We start from the raw sequence: 17,580 nt of genomic DNA on the forward strand, positions 1-17,580 counted from the left end.
TCTATACCTGGCCAAGTTGGGCTTTAATTGCTGCACTTTTTCTAATGCAATAAAATTGAATTTTAAAGGGAGCTTTCAACAGCCTTGTGAAAGCAGTATAAAAAAACAGTCAGATAAAAAACCCCAAATGAATATAAAATGAAATGATTAGGAGGGGAAGATTTTCCTTATTTGAACTGAAGGTCTATACGGATAGAAGATGTTGTATTGCAAACACTGCAAAGCCCCTTAGGTAAATTTGTGATTTGTGAAATTGGGCTATAGGTCAACAAATAAAACTGACTTATCTTGGGGTCGTTTTGGGGGTCTTAAATGTTTGGTCCTTACAAACTTCTTGGTGCTATATGCTAAAGAGCTTCATCCCGCTGCATTGTTCAGATTCTGGGGGACTGTGTATAACAAGGGCTTCAGGTACCAAACTGTACCGTCAAATTAGAGCTGAATCACAGTCACACAAACTTATAGTTTCATTTCCAATCTAATGTCCTTGGATGGGACCAATACTTTGTGCCTGGACTGGATATTGTGAAAAAAACCCTCTTCTTTCCATTAGATGTCAGTATTTCGCTTGTTTTCATGCAGACTAGACAGAGCTGTTAAATTCAAGTGCCAAATATCGTGCGGAGATAATTTTCTGTTAATGTCCTTCTATACAATAATTTTAAAAAATAATTAAACCTGCTAAAAATATATATAAAAACAAAAACCTTTTGCCTAGTACAATTCTTACACTCAAAAATAAATGTTCAGGCGTTATTGAAGGCAGCCAAGTTTCCGGAAGAGCAACTAGTGTGATTTTAATGGACACGGAAGAGCTATTTGTTTAGGTTTAGCCCGGAGAACAACACAACTTTCCTTTCTTCTAATAGTGTAACTGTTTTAAGCTGTTAGTATGCCGTTATTTTCCCAAAATCCATTTGATCAAGATGTGGGTAAGTGAATAGCTGCTTGTTTGTCGTGTTTGGTGTGTCACAGCTAGCTGTTAGCTAACGAGACGGCCAGCAGTACTTGAAGCTAACGTTAGCTTAGCATGAGTTAGTTGGTTGTAGCCTTGTAAGTTTATTCAACAGGGACCATTTGAGTATTAACAACAACAACATCCAAGTCTCAGCCACCTTCCCAGTGGGTAGGTGATAAACTGGCTGGTTGTCAACAGCTTCCATGAAGTTTATCGATCAGTCTAGTTGCTAGGATGAGTGATTGATTGGTAACTAACGCAAACTTTAAGTGTGATTAATACTCACCGTGACTGGCCGCACAGTCACATGATCCCGAATCAGAAGAGCAGAAACTCACTAACAATTCTCCATTTACAGTAACCTTTTAATTATTTGCTTTTACATTGATGATTAACGTAAGTGTGTAAAATGAGGTCGATAGTGAGAATGCTCTTTGGAATTCCCCAGAACAATTAAAACCCCCCTCGGATATTCACCTTAGATTAGGGCTGGGCAATATACTATATCGATATTGTGATATGAGATTAGATATCCTCCTAGATTTTGAATATCGTAATATCATGATATGGTATAAGTGTTGTCTTTTCCTGGGTTTTAAAAGCTGCATTGCAGTAAAGTGATGTCATTTTCTGAATTTACCAGACTGTTGCAGCTGTTGTATTGTTTGTCTTTATTTACTTAGTCATTATATCCACATTACTCAAAAATCCCATGGTGTAAATATTTAGTGAAAGCACCAGTAGTCATCCCTACAATACTGTCGCAATATCGATATCGAGGTATTTGGTTAAAAATATTGTGATACTTGATTTTGTCCATATCACGCAGCCCTGCCTTGGATTGATTAAAAACCCCTCACTTGTGAGAATCTGTCATTTTTCAGTGTATAATGTGATTGAGTAAAATATTTTAAATGCTAATTTAACAAAAGTGTTGGTTGGACCAAGCAAGGTATTTGAAGACATCACCTTGGCGTTAAAAATTAGCATGATGGGCATTATTCATCATTTTATGACATTTTATAGCTAAATGATTGATCTATTAAATAAGAAAATAATCTGTACATTAACAGATGATGAAAATGAAAATTAATAGGCACATTTGCTGTCCTGTTGTTGGCAATTAGGCTACTATTTTTGTGTTGATCAACTAATCGATTAATGGACTAACTGCTTCAGTATTGGTCAAGACTCTTCTACTACCGTGAATTATGATGTTTTAGCTTGGTCATTTGTGTTGCAGACATGACTCATAACATCACCGAATGTGTTATCATGCAAATTGTCATGCAAATTTAATCACCTCTCACCAAGTTTTTCTCTCCCTGCAACACCACAGTCCTTGTTCCAGGATAATATAGCAGTTATGGATGGACAATAGTGGACTGTGTAGTGCTTGTTGTATAGTCAGGACGTCGAGTGTTATGACAGGGTTTACTATGAGTTTATGTATATGAGTGATTTCCTGTGAGCACATTACAAAACAGGATGTTCTATAGAATCTTATCACAAAGCTGAATCAGCCTTTTAAACCAAGACCACATCGTCAAAAACATTGATCTTTAATGCACACAGTGAATGCAACATATTTAATGCTTGTTGTTTAGACTGTCACCTACTAAGTAAACTGATCACAAGATGAGATGTGTCGACATCTTGGCAGAACAATTTATTGGGGGAAATGTTGCGAAGTTCTCATTTTACATTTAAATAACTTACATCACTCTTCCAAGATTTCTTTAAACTTCAACCTGACCTGCTGGTATACCATTAACTAGTTTAAAATGTGGCAGTTCACAGATGGTTGTCATTCATTAGTAAAATAACACTAACTCACTGTGATTGGCATGTCTGCCCACAAATGTGTGTGAAGAAAAGCAGCTGGGATTTCACTGAATATGTCTTCTCATTGGACCATTTATATATCCCTGTTTGACATTTACAGAGAAGGCAACCAATGAAAACAACACAACAGATGACTGGGGCCTCATTATGGACATCTGTGATAAGATTGGAACGACGTCCAATGGGTAAGCTGGAATCATGGAAGAGCTTGTTAGAATTTTAGCAGAACTGTGGTTCAAAGAGCCTCTCTCAGTACAGTAGGATTGTTTGACACATAGAGCAAATACTCTACACTAGATCGTATCAGGAGCTGTGCGTCTTTGCTGTGTGTTTTTTAGTGATTCTTGTTTAAAGCAGTAATTTCTACTCTATTCTCTTTCAGGCCAAAGGACAGTCTGAGATCCATTATGAAAAGAGTCAACCACAAAGTGCCACATGTTGCCATGCAGGCCCTTAATGTGAGTTTGTTACTGTGCTTTCACACCACAAAATTTTACAGACTATTTTCCAAAAGGGGAATCTTGGATAACCATGCCATCAAGAAGTCTACTGTGTATGACCTTCTCTAGCCAACAGAATAACAGGAGCTGCATGTTGTTGCCATCATCAGTGAATGCATCCTTCCATTTCTGCTCAAACTCTTCTGACAGTTTTACATTAAAAAAAGACCAATTTTATGAAAATGCACTTAGCAAAAAGTAACTAGAAATTATGTTAAGAATAAATTCTCTTCCTGTGAACTCAAAATCTAATAATATCAAATCAACCGATGAGCTACAACACCATGATTATCCCACACATATGTTTTTCTTCACTTTTCTCCAGCAGATGGTCAAAATATCCATTTACCACCAACACATTTTTGCTGCAGTTGAGCTATAATTGATGTAATATTCCCATTTTTAAAGCCATACAGGAAATTGGAACATTTCATAGTGTGAAGATGGAACAGAGATGAGGAGTATGAGAGCTGTTTCTCTGACTGAGTCATCATGAGCAAAAGACTGTCACATGATCCTGCTCTATTTTTAAACCTCTGCATTCACTCATTCAGACAACTAAAACCCTATAATGATAAACCATTTATTGCAAAAGCTTCACCTGCTATTAATATATGTTATGAATAATTCAGTAGCGTGAGCGTGTGCTTTGTTGAAATACATTGTTATAGTTTTTTTTAGTTTAATACACTATATAAGTGGTGTTTAATCTCATTTTTACCATTTCAACTACTTCTCTTACAGTTGCTGGGTGCCTGTGTGTCAAACTGTGGCAAAATATTTCACTTGGAAATCTGCTCAAGAGAGTTTTCCAGTGAAGTACGCACTGTGCTGAACAGGGTGTGTATCCTTTTTTTTTGCTCACTGCTCCCATTTTACAACTTCATCTCCCTTTTGTGATATCTCTCCTTTGCCTCACACATGTACTCCCTGAACATTCTGAGGAAATTTGGCTGAAAGATCAAAAGTGTTAACTGTTATCGGGCAACCATTAGCATCTTCTTCTAGCACAGGTGACAGACACACAGGAGAAAGCTTACACAGCTGTTTTGTTTGCACGTCCTCTGTAGGCCCACCCGAAGGTGTGTGAAAAGCTGAAGGCTCTGATGGTGGAGTGGGCTGAAACTTTCCAGAAGGATCCACAGCTCAGCCTGATCAGCGCCACCATCAAGTCTCTGAAAGAGGAAGGCATCAGCTTCCCCACCGCATCCTCACAAGTATGTTCACATCACATTACATCACGTGCATTGCATTGTTTCCAGTTTCTTTATGTGCAGCCTATCATTTAGTCATGTGACAAACATCTTTTCAAAAAAAAATGTTTTTAATAAAACAAAACAATTCATCTCAATGGGCAAAAAAAGGTACACCCTAATCTCTTCATCTCTTTGACATTTATGGGTAGCCTCTAACCCTAGCCCTAGTTTGGAAGTAAACCTACAGTTCCACATGTTTTGGTAAATCCCAAATTTCACCTTCCACTATCACCATTATAATAGTCAGCTTTTTCCAAACAGGAATTATAATTTGGAAAACAAATGGAAAACAGCCACAGCCAGATTAAGCAATATTTTCTCTCATATTTGAGTATCATTCAACAAAGTCATCTGTTAGCAGCTACTACTCTCTTCACAGTTCTCTCTCCTACACCTTTGTTTTGCTGGTTTCTTTATCCTGGTCACAGCAACAAAATAAGTGTGTGTGTGTATGGCTTCTGTGTAGCCTCAGGCTGTTGTCATGGCTGTGGTTTCACTGGAGACCAGCGTGTGGCCGGTGTGAAGGTTCAGGCTGGGTGGAGCTTGTCTGTCTGCGTTTACATGGCGAGAGCTTACAGTGGAATTTCCTCTTCACATATTTCACATAATTTAGTGGTTTTGTGTGTGTGTGTGTGTGTGTGTGTGTGTGTGTGTGTGTGTGTATGTTCTGGGATCAGGACTTTCTTTGTGATTGTAGTAGACAGAGCCGATTCCTGCTTTCTCTCCTTTTCTTTGTTTGACATCCCTGCATTATGATTCGTTACATAACGGCCTTTTTTATATGTGTCAAGGTTTGAAGTGAACTTTGCTCTCAGGTTCTCGTAAAGTAGCTGACCTACATCTGTATCAGTTGTTGTCGTAGCTTCTCTGCAGACGGTGGTTTTGGTTGTGTGCTGTTTATTGAGGGCTTTTCCTCTTTTAGATGTGAAATGGTTTTGAGTTTGTTTTGCCATTTTCAAAATGATATTTAAAGGGAGAAAAGAGGGATCCATAAGAAAGTAAAAAAATGTTTGCAGATTTGTGTCTAATGATGTAATCCTGAATAATCCAGTCAGGTAAACACTTAATAATTAAAATAAATACACAAATCTGGACAAATAATCCACAATGTCAGACAAATACATACAACACACTGTACAACTGATCCATTTCCATCTGTTTACAGTATACATAGACTATTAAACATCACTGTGTCTTTTATAAGAATCACCTGAAACCCCTTGAGTTTAATTTGCTCTCTCATCCCCTCTGTGTTGCTACGGGCCGTGCTCTGTTTGGTGGCGGTGTGCAGCGTTATTAAGTTGTGGGAGGGGCAGAGTGGAGAAACCTGCTTTAATAAAGAGCAGGTGGCACATGAGGCAGCAGGTATGACATTTAATCTCTAGACGCCGATGAGCAAACAGCAGCAGGTAGTGTGACTCAAGCTGTTTCTAAGGTGAATTAGACATTAAATCAATATTAATGAACCCATTAAACCACTATGTGTTGGTAGGTATGCAGCCACTGTCCGTTTTTTTGCAAGTCTGCAGAGATGGTGTAATAGTTTTATCAGTTTGGATTCAGCCCTATCAAGATGCTTTAAAAGCTTTAAATGAGTCGCTGTTGTTTAACTGTTTTCATACTGAAACGTTGAACAGTACCTACACAACGTTTTTCCTTCCTTTTTCCTTCCCCGAGATTTTCCATTGTGCATTTGCTCTGATATATTTACTGCTGACAAACGGCCATTTTTACAAGTTCTATTTCCACTTACAGGGATCATTAGTTCTTTGCTTGTTCGATCACTCAAAACTAGACAATTAACCACAAAGATTGCCTCTCAGTTCTGCAATAATCCACTGAAATTTGCTCTCAATCGTGGGGCATCCTGGTGGTAGAATGGTGTTAGACTTTAAAGACACATACCGGTTGTACGTATCTGGCCAGGAACCTTTGTCACTTGTCACTACCCCCCTCCCTCTGTGTTTCCTGTCTCACTGTAATCTGTATAAACAGATATGATGCATATAAACGCAGAATCTGTAGGCAACGGGACAAGATTTTGGTACCACAAGCTTTCTGGTTTCCGTTTATAGTCTGAGTAGTATTGACCAATCATGTTTGAGCAGGCTTTGGTTGCATGCAGGTAAACAGTCCCTGTGGAGAGCAGAAGAGGTGGAAGGCATTGGCTGAAATGCGATCTCGGAACCCATCATCTATCGTCTGAGGATGATTTAGCTTTTTATTAGCTTTTTAAAAATGTATCTGCGTTCATATATCTGTATCTGGTTATACAGATCAGCTGACATGTCATCTGGACCATCTCAAGTTGCTAATTTGATTGTAAACAACAACCGACACATGGAAGAGGAAGTCTTGTCCTGGATATCATTATCCGTCATCCGGATATCCGCCGGCTACACCGGAAGCCCTGAAATATTGGCCGTTGTCCCAAAAGGCTAAATCGTCATCAGTCAGATAGCCGATGGGTTCCAAGACTGTTCTCATTGTACTGTTAAAATGTCAAATAAAACAAAAGTGCCATACAAAACAATCTTTAAAAAAAAAAAAAAAAAAGCTGCCCTCACTCGTGACCTGTACTCTGTTTAATCCGCCTCTCTTTCACCCACTGTGAATATGTGGGTGTGAACAGTCATTGTTTAACACTAGCAGTAAGATCCAGTTGACCTATTTTGTCCACTTTGACCTCATTGCCATGTCAGAGAGCTGCCTCGGGTCATCTGAGACAAAAGATAATGAGACAGCTGTGTGGACGGTTTACTGTCTCAAGGCTAGTCACATTTCTCACCAACATGTAGGACCCAACATCAACTGCAGGTGGCATCACAATCACTGTAAATCTGCTTTTCACCTCTAGTCTTTTATGCTACAGTCTCACTCATCCCTGTATGTATACAGACACACACAGACCTGACCTTATCTGTCTATGTTGACCACAGGGTTCCAGCGCAAAGGCCAGCACACCTGCTGTGAGCAAAGCAACTGATGATGATGACGACCTGGCTAAAGGTAAAGCCATGATTCACTGCATATAACTGTATCATCATCATCAATCATTAATATCTAGGATTTGTCTGAGGCTTATTGTTTTCAGTTTGTACCGATTTGCTCTGAACTATATTTGTTTTTAGAAGGAGTAAACCGTTTGAATTATTAAGCAGATTTTATGCTCCAATGCATCAAAAGGTTGATTCGTCGCCTACATTATTGATTAGTTTCATCCTACATGCAAGCAATCCTCTGAGAGCTGTTTGGATTCTAATAGGGAAGAAAAAAACAAAAATGATGAGTCCTGATGTGTCCATATGTGTCAGATATTTGACAGACATCCTTTTTTTTTCCTCTTCTCTCTCTCTTCTTCACCTCTCTCCTTCCTATCCATAACTCCACCCATCCCTCCCTCCCTCCCTCCCTCCCCCAGCCATCGAGCTGTCCCTGCAGGAGCAGAAGCAACAGGCGGAGACGCGACCCCTGACCGTGACCTCCGACCCCCCGAACTACACCAACGGCAGCGGAGGACAGGAGGCGCGGAAGGTACGCGCGCTTTACGATTTTGAAGCGGCTGAAGATAACGAGCTGACCTTCAAAACTGGAGAACTCATCCTGGTTTTGGATGACAGGTAATGTTTCAAAACACGTCCAATCATCACTCATGACAGATTCATGTCAGACTGTAATTGGTTTTGTTAAAAGCAGTTATATTTTTTTTATGTTGTGATATACAGACAAGCATCATCTTCAGGTACATGCAGTCCAATACAACATTTATGCAATAAATCCTATATTATAAAGCTTGTAATGTCCGGGGGTTTGTTGACAATATGTCTGAGTATGAAACCAAATCTTATTATCTCAGAATTTTTAATATAGGATATATTTATACATGGCCGTGTGTTGGTTTCATTTTGTCCAGTTTTTGAACCCACAAGTTCAGAGATGCAGTTAGATGAGAGCTTGAGAATATAGTGAGCATATAGTGTGTATATATGTGTTTTTGGAGTGATATAACCAAAGTGCATAAACTGATTTCCACTCAGTGATCATCATAAGTCAAGCAGCCTTAAAAGAACTGCATCATTTTATACAACCTTCTTGATTTATACTCTAAATTTGCTCCATACACTGTAGATTTATATCAATTTGAATAACATAACAAAGTCTGTTGCACAAATAAAGCTGAGAAAACACTGGAAGACTCAGTATAACCCACTTAACAACAGATTTATGCAGATCAGTCACAGACACCATATGTTCAGAATGCATTTTTATTTAATCAAACATTTTTATATCATGGTGGCTCTGAATGTTCAGAGCTGCTTATTCTCTGAAGCTCATGCATTGATGTTTCATGGCTTTTTTTTTGCTTCCAGTGATCCAAACTGGTGGAAAGGAGAGAACCACAGAGGAGTGGGTCTATTCCCCTCCAACTTTGTCACAACCAATCTGAACGCTGAACCAGAGACAGGTAGGTCTTTTTGTTAATCTAAAAGTGAATACAGTAACCCCTTCACCTGTGCAAAGCATGAGAGCTCTGCATGAGCCTTAGCCTATTGATTTTAAACCTGGGGAAGTTAGTTAGTTAGTTAACTTAAGCTTTTCTTCCACAGTGGCTTATGTCGAAAAGACAGCCAGTCCTGAAGAGACGAGCATTGAAACCAAAGTGGAGCCTGAACCCGTCTTCATTGATGAGGTAACACTTCTGCAAAGTCTGGAGTGAAAGTCCTGTGATAGTGGTGTACAAAGATTGTAAACATAGATTGGAAAAACATTGTAAATATGCCTCAGTGTCAAGCAAATATATTTAAATGAATGATTTTCTTCTAGTGCTGCTTTCCAGTTACACACTAGTAACCTTAAAGTTGGTGATCATAACTGTTATTATCTGAAACTGTGTGTGCATGAAAACACATCTTGCAGTAAAACTGTCTTGTAAAATGAAATCTTTCACATTATTCCAGTGTTTGCTTTCTTAAATAATCTCTCATACAGTACTGTGCAAAAGTTTTAGGCACCCTAGTTGTTAAAATTCTTATCCATTATGCAATACCATCACGGAGGTGTCTGATCGGATCCAAATTTATTCATGACATGACAATGACCTCAAGCATTCAGCTAGAGTCATAAAGAACTATTTTCAGCAACAAGAAGAATGATGAGTCCTCCAACAGATGGTTTGGCCCCCACAGAGCCCTGATCTCAACATCATGGAGTCAGTCTGGGATTAACATGAAGAAGCACCTGAGATGAACTAAATAATAAACCCACAGAAGAACATTCTCTCTTCAGGATGGTTACAACAACCTACCTGCAAGCTACCATGAAAAACTGTTTTCAAGTGAACCGAGGAGAACTGCTGCTGTTTTAAAGGCAAAGCTGCTCACAGCAGATATTGATTTACTTTAAGTTTCTGCTGTTTACTCAACTTCGTATGACGTTAACTGATAAATAAAAGCCATTCATTACATTATCTTGGACAGCATCCTCCCTTTAGTTTTAGTGCCTAAAACTCTTGCACAGTTCTGTACATTTGTGTTTAAAAAAAAAAAAAAAAAAAAAAAAGCCTTCAATTCAATTACCCTCCTAAACCTGCCATTTCCATTCTTCCTCCTGCAGGGGAAGATGGACAGAACGCTGGCACTGTTGCAGAACGCAGACCCTGCTGATCCGGCTCCTGACTCCCCAGAGCTGCTCCAGCTGGAGGGTATAAACCTTAATGCTGGTGTAAATGTAACCGCTCTGCCAGTGACGGCTGCAGTTGGTCTAAGCTACAGTGTTGTTTTCTAATTCTGTTTCTGTTTCCCTCCCCAACTGGTGAATATTTGACTGAACAGGTGCATGTGAGCAGATGAACCCGATGATTGATGAGAAGCTACAGGAGATTGACAGGTAATGTGTGCTACATATGGACTTGTTATGTATCTACGTATATCAAAACTGATCAGTTTAAGCCCCAGCTAGGTGTGTGAGATTATTTAACATCCATTCCAGCTACTATGAATTTTAGGATAATGACAGTAATGATGGAGCCTTGGCTGTCAAGACCTCAGAAGGCCATGATTGAGAAACTTCAGTGGGAAAATCTTTTGGCCAATTACACTGTTATACAAAAGACAAATATTTATTGTCCATTAAATGTGTCTCTTCATGTTGCAGGAAACACTCAGAGTTGTCAGAGCTGAACGTGAAAGTTCTGGAGGCCCTGGAGCTCTACAACAAGCTCATGAACGAGGCTCCGTTCTACTCCCCCTATTCCAAGATGCAGACGCAGTACGGACCAACCAACTCAGCTGTAGCCATGCAGGTCAGAAAAACGCTGTCCTCTGTGCTGTCATTTAATACAAGAGATTCTTTCACATTTTCTGTGGGATGTTTTTATTTATGTTGCTCTGAATCATAAGGAAGGACTTTCTGTCTCAAAGGACATTAACACAGTAAGACTGTCTAAATAATCAATAAATCAATAACAAAAATGCTGTAGAGCAGCATGGATCTAAATGAAAAGGACACAAGACAGAGCACAAAATAACAGACGTAAGCTAGCTTAGCTTGTTTCATTCGATTGTGTTCCAATTCATGTATTAACTCTGTCTACTCTGGATTTTCTCTCTAGAATGAATGAATGAAGGTATTCCTGTTCAATTTCAAATCATATTATTCAATATTCTTGTTGGTTTACTGCAGCTGTCTCATCTCTGTCCTCTTAATAAAAAGCAGAGCTAAGTCATACATAACATACAACTGATCATACAACAGTTCAGAACAATAAATGCTGGAGGCTTTGCGTGTTAAAGAGGAGGTGTGTGTGCACCCACCTGCGAGTACCCTGGATAATTGAACACCAACAATGAGTGTGCTCTTTGTCTACTGATGCAATTGATCTGTCAGTGTGATTCTTTATTATTTCAAGGAGACAACAGAAGACTTATGTAGGATGGGGGGATCATTCAGAGCAGTTATGTGATTATACTTGACCTTTTTTTTGGTCATATTTTGTCTCTCACACCCTTTTCTTGTGTGTGTTATATTCGACCTGTAACGCAGTTGTTTCTTAGACTCATCCTGATAGGTTGACATTCAATCAGCCTTTTTTTTCCTCCCTGGAGAGTTGGAGGCTGCCTGGGTTTTCTTGGCACTGGCTGTTTTCTCTATAATGATTGATGTCACTGTCCCTCCCCAGTGATTTAGAAAAACGTCCAATTCGCTGGGCAGGTCAGCTCCAGAAAGCTGCTCAGCTTTTTATTTGCCCTTCATCATTTTTTTTTTTATTTGGCAAAGCACTCTAAAACTCTCAAACAGGTGCACCTGCAGTGACAAGAATTCCTTTTATACATGAGCATCTAAAATCACAAAAATATGATTCTGATTTTCATACTTTATATAATCTTCCACAGCAGCTACTGTATGAACTGTATGAAAGTGTTAAGTAGTTTTTTTTCTGTTTTAGTAGGTTTTTAATTTGTACTCTTTTACTAGTTTTCTCTCCTTATTTGTGTATATAATATTTAATTTCCACTTCTATCAGGAAATTTATTCTGTGATGGAGGTGTAGCACTAGGTGATATGACTTGCCACTGGCCATGTCTGTCATTTTACCTGCGAAAGTGAGAAGCTGCTACCTGCCCTTTACTTAAAAGAGAGGAGAGATAACAGATTTGTTAGTGTGGGAGTTTAGAGAATCGACAATGGTGGCAAAATAGTGACATTAGAGAGATGACGGGATATGAGGGGAGCGAAATAAGGAACGATGATGTTGAGGTTAATGGTGGGCGCTTTAACTACTAAGGCATGGGGGTTGGGAGGTGGCCCCACATCTTGTAAAGAAAGGAAAAACTGTGATATCCATCATCCTCTCAGCACTCAATAAAGACAAGCTGCCTCTCTCTCTCTGGTCTGCTCAGGGCTACCTCGGCCCAGCCGGCGGTCCATACCTGCCTTCAGCGATGCCCCAGGTTCCCCCTGCTCAGCCCTACACTCTGCCCAATGACCAGCCGGGACCACTGCATTCCCTGCCCCCCAACGTCTCAGCCCCACCCAACAGCCAAGCTGCTCAGCCTCCATACATGAGGTAAGAAACACTGGGAACAAGATCCGTAAAGCCGGGTATACACTGTGCGATTTTGGGCTGTCCTAGACAAAAGACCAACATGAAAGAAATGTGGCAATTACTTTGGTTGTGGCTCTGAAACGGTTTCCTACATCGCACTGTGAGAGATGTTCAAACATGGCTGTTGTCATGGTCTTGCGACCAAAGATAGCCTGGGACAAGTTCTGACAGTGTCAGAAATTTAGGACAACTATCTCACAATGTGACTGCTGCTACGACCTACGTCTACTAAACAACAATAGGAATGCAGCATGAAATGATGCACTGATCAACATGGCACTGATGCTAAACCAAAGGATGGAGGTAAAATGAGCAAAACAAAATGTTTGGAATTCCATCAAAGAAGAAAATCTTGTTGAGTTGTGGCAGCAGAAGCCTTGTTTGTATGATGTGTCCTCCAGCTGTTATCATGGCCGCGCTAAGAAGGATGTAGCATAGAAAGCTCTATTCTTGCTTAGCTCCATTGTTTACCACTATAGCGGCGCAGATGATTGACGTACGCTGATGACGTTTTCTTGTATATTGACTTGCGTCGTAGCCTATGATTCAGTAGGTGTGATCATCGTGCAGTCTACATACATCAAACTTGATGTCGCACCCAAGTTTATTAGATCCATGTCGCACAGTGCAGCTGTCAATAAACTCATAACAGTCTGTAGCCTTAAGTCTGTCCTGGTGCCACTCTTAGGAGATGCTCCAAAGACAAATATCAGCCAAATATTCAGCCATGACAGAGTTGGAGAGAGGAGTGCTAGGAGGAGTTTGTTGTGTTGGAGTACAGAAAGCGTAGCTTAGTGTTATCTAAAAGATTTTCAAAGTCATGGCTGAATATTTAGCTAAGCTACTGTTACTCTAGTTTTTTTGTTTGTTTGTTTTTTAAAAAAAACAGTTGCTTTATGTAAATCAGTTATTCTACACGCAAGAAATCACAGCTAACATGATTCCCCACTTGTTGGCCAGTAATATAGAAATAGTACAACTTCTAAATTTCACAACTGAGTGTAAAGTTTTAGGGCTTTTAGCTGTGAAAAGTAGACAGCTTTTTTGCCAGAAAGGCTTATATCCATTTGCTTTTAACTGTCCTTTATTGCCATTTCTAAGGATAGGTGTTCTTTTGTGTCCACTGTTCCACTGATTCTGCTTTCTTTCATAGACAGTATAAAAGTAGGGAAAGAGTACAGAAAGTAGAGTGCATTAGCAGCAGAAAGTGGACAGATGGATGGAGTACAAGTAGCTAGATTGATTGATAGATCATTTTGTTCCTGGAGCGTGTCCCAGAGAAACTCCAAGCATCCACAAGCTTGATGCAGCTTTGAATCTTGTATAGGTTGAATTACTGCTCTACTCAAAAAAGACGTGAAAAGAACTACTGAAGATGTATTTGCCACATATTAAAAAAAAAAAAAAAAGATATAATTTTTACATGTTAAGGTTCAGTTTATATATTTGCTGGTGATACTAAGAGTCTGTATTATCTTCACAGCAGTGGAATGAACGCTCAGTACATGAACCAAGCTGGAGCTCCTTACCCACCACAGGCAGGCGTTGCCATGGACATGTCGACCTATCACAACTCCAGCATGCCTCCTGTTTCCTATCCTGTGGCTGCTCCCCCTCACCAGGCTCCTCAGCAGCAGCAAGCAGCATATTATCAGCAGCCTCTCCTGTAAAACTCAGACTGACCACTGACCTGGGATGAATACATACCTCAGATATTTCACTTTCTAGTGGTGTGTTCATTTGGCTTCTCTTCTGTTTGTGTGTGTGTGTGTGTGTGTGTGTGTGTGTGGTAATTGCTTTAGGATCGTTCCTATAGCCATTGTTGTCCCTGACGAGCCGAAGTGAACACACCCTGGGCAATATGAAATAACTGAGGTGTGTATAAAACGCAGGTGTGCTGTGCATCAGTCAGGACTGTGTCTGTGTGCATGTACTCAGCGTCAGGAGCTTTTTTCCCCGCTGACAGTGAGAGCGGCGCTGGTCTTCAGAGGTCAACACAGAAGAAGAGTTGGGTTTGCCCACTAGTACAGGACCATGTAATGAACAGTTGTTGCCTAATTCAAGTTAGCATTTTAAAATCCATATTTCAACACTGAGCAACTCGCATATGCCACAATTTGACACTATTCATAGCTTTCACTCAACACGTCCTGTTCTGAGGAGTTAGGCCATGTCCACACTAAGCCAGATACATCTTGAAATTCTCTCAGTTTTGGCCTTTTTTATTCATACTAACTTGTCTAGCCAAAGCAACATGTCGGCTCCAGCTGCAGTCCTCTGTAAGTGTCCACACTGGATGCATTTAACCACAGTACTGATGTGCATGAGAAGCATTTTGGCAGCACTTTCAGCCCAATACAAAATCACTGTATTGACTTGACTATGATAGAGTTGAAGTATAAAAATATGCCTTGAGTCACAGTCGCAGCCAGTGAAATGTTTTTACACAAGCTGTTTTCTGCAGATCAGTCAGATAATTGTAAGACGGATGATTTAAAATACAGAGCTTTCTGCAGAAACATTGCAGTGTGGACAGGACAAACGCATCTGCTCCAAAATGTTCATGTATGGCCATCAGCCTTCAGCATTTTTAATGTATCCATATTAATGTAGACACGGCCTAAACGTCCTTCATCTGTGATTTAGCTTCTTTTAGTTTTTAATCGTAAGCCATCTTATTTTTTTAAGTCTGTAGGTGGATAAATCTGAAGGAGGGTCCAGCTGATTCTGATCATGTCTTTGTCCTTTAGTGCGGTTTGCACTGAATGATTGGAACACTTTGAAATGATGTGGGAGCTCGTGTTTTCTGCTAAGCCAGCACTTATCAAATCTGTGGGACAGGGCACATGTGCTTGCTTCAGGACAAAGTGTGGGTGTCATTATTTAAAAGGCAGGAGCTCCATTTTCTCCCTCACCAGCATCCCATCACTTTAGCTGATCTGCAGTTTGAAGAGAATCTCTGAAGTACAAATTCTATTTTTCAGCTATCAGATATGTATGTTAACAGTTATATTTGTGTAAGTGCTTCAAAAAAAAATGACTTTTCCATAAACTCACTGCCTTGTAATGCATTCTGTGGTTGCATTTAAGATATTTAAGGTGATGTTTTGTTTGTGTGTATGTGTGCATTTTTTTTTTTTTTTTTACATGTACATGTTCGAGGGCTTACTCCTGATAGGTTCTTCATCGTCGTGAAGTGAAACTGATTTTTCATCCGATTTTTAGGGTAAACAGACTTAGTTTGTTGGATCTCTTTGTGTGTTAATTCATCCGCTGAAATGCTGCATCTGTTCATGACATCAGTACCTTCCTGCCTCTCATCTTCCTGTGTGGGGTTTCTTCCATGTGGTGGAACCTGGTGGGATCCCATGTTTTATGCAAATGCACGACTACGACTAAGATGTTTCAGGCCTCTACACTTCAATTTCAAAATTGCTGATGACATTGCTTGTACTTTGATTTATATATATATTGAAACATTATGTGTATAATTTTCATTGTTTGGAGAATGTGTAATTATTATTACTTTGCTTGTGCTTTTACTTAACTCCAGGCAAAATGTAAGCAGAGCAACATTTTTTTTCAGACATCATTAGTTGTTGAATATGAAAAAAGAGAGAGAGTGAGACATCATGTTTCAAGCCTATTGTTTTTCTTTAATTTTGGGGGTTAAAATTAAGGAGCAGCTTTCATAGATTCTACAGTCTTTTGCAGTAGCTCCATACTTATAACTAGCCAGAACGGTCTATATTTCCTTTACTTGCCTCATATTAAAGGCATTGTATATTAGATGTAAAATAGCTGGTTTTGTCAGTGACATTGACATTGCACCTTAGCTTTGTAAACATTTATTTACCACTGGATGCCTTGTTTTTCTGTAGAAATCAAAGAATGACATGGACACAACGTTGGAGGGTAACTTCTGTCTCAGAATCCGCTGGTTATGTATAATTCTGTATATTTAAAATATTCCAGGAAAAGTTCCTTTATCCAGGATTTTAAAACTGCTTTTGTAACAGAGCAAACTTAAAATGTCCTTTTGAAATAATAAAAAAAACCAACACTGACCCATGTTGAGAGCGGTCCGTTCTTCCTGCAGTTCTTCTGGATGTATGTAAGTAATTACATTTATACATTTAAGAAGAACACGGTTGAAAGTAGTCACTGTTCACCTAATTAGCTCCTCATATTCCCTACACACACCACCAGCTGCACATGCCGAACCAGCCAATAATATGATCATTACTCAGGCGACATGATTTATTCATTGAACTAAGCCTTTTTATAGTTCTTGCTCTTCAGTAAGATGCACTGGGGATCTTTGAAATACTTTTCCAAGGCCAGACGCCACAGGTTATCCTGCAGGATGCCACCAGGCTACACAGTCTAAAGGCTTTCCACAGACCTGCAGAGAGATTGTCTGAAAACAGCACAGCTGGTAGCTCTGTCTGCTGAGGACGACTGAGCAGATTTTATCATCTGTTGTTTGTCCTGATTGGATTTGAAGAGATAAAACTGGCCTGTTTTATTTTTAAGTGAAGTGAAAACAGCCCTATTGCATCTGTTGAAAGTAAAAAGTCTTTAAAAAATATATAAATGCATAAATATAATAATTATGAACTTTATCTATTTAGCACCTTTCATACGCAAAATCCATGTTAAAGTGCTTGCATGATATCTATCTATCTATGTACTATATCACCATTATTATGTATTTATATATTTGTTTTATTCCTTCTTGTTTTAGTGTTATTTTGTTGTTGTTTTTTATAGTATCTTGAGGAAAATGACCTGGCTGTGAAGTCCAAGCCAAATGCCAGGTCATGCTGGTGCAGTGGTGGAGAGTTTATACTGCCTTCAAATGCTCCTCGTAAACTCCAACTGCCACCATCAGAATGTGCATCTTGTCAACATGCA

General features: G+C 39.4%; 1 protein-coding gene across 1 annotated transcript; it reads left to right on the top strand.

Moving 5' to 3' along the window:
* Nucleotides 1-677: 677 nt before the first annotated feature.
* stam2 (signal transducing adaptor molecule (SH3 domain and ITAM motif) 2) lies at nucleotides 678-16,730 on the top strand. Its single transcript, XM_044366088.1, has 14 exons — nucleotides 678-932; nucleotides 2,904-2,988; nucleotides 3,186-3,261; nucleotides 4,048-4,143; nucleotides 4,374-4,520; nucleotides 7,499-7,568; nucleotides 7,981-8,179; nucleotides 8,930-9,024; nucleotides 9,167-9,249; nucleotides 10,173-10,260; nucleotides 10,391-10,445; nucleotides 10,713-10,860; nucleotides 12,458-12,624; nucleotides 14,147-16,730. The coding sequence occupies exons 1-14, from the start codon at nucleotides 893-895 to the stop codon at nucleotides 14,331-14,333; spliced, it is 1,536 nt and encodes a 511-aa protein (XP_044222023.1). The 5' UTR covers nucleotides 678-892; the 3' UTR covers nucleotides 14,334-16,730.
* Nucleotides 16,731-17,580: the final 850 nt, after the last annotated feature.

Source organism: Thunnus albacares, chromosome 11 (genome assembly GCF_914725855.1).
Source record: "Thunnus albacares chromosome 11, fThuAlb1.1, whole genome shotgun sequence".
NCBI lineage: Eukaryota > Metazoa > Chordata > Actinopteri > Scombriformes > Scombridae > Thunnus > Thunnus albacares.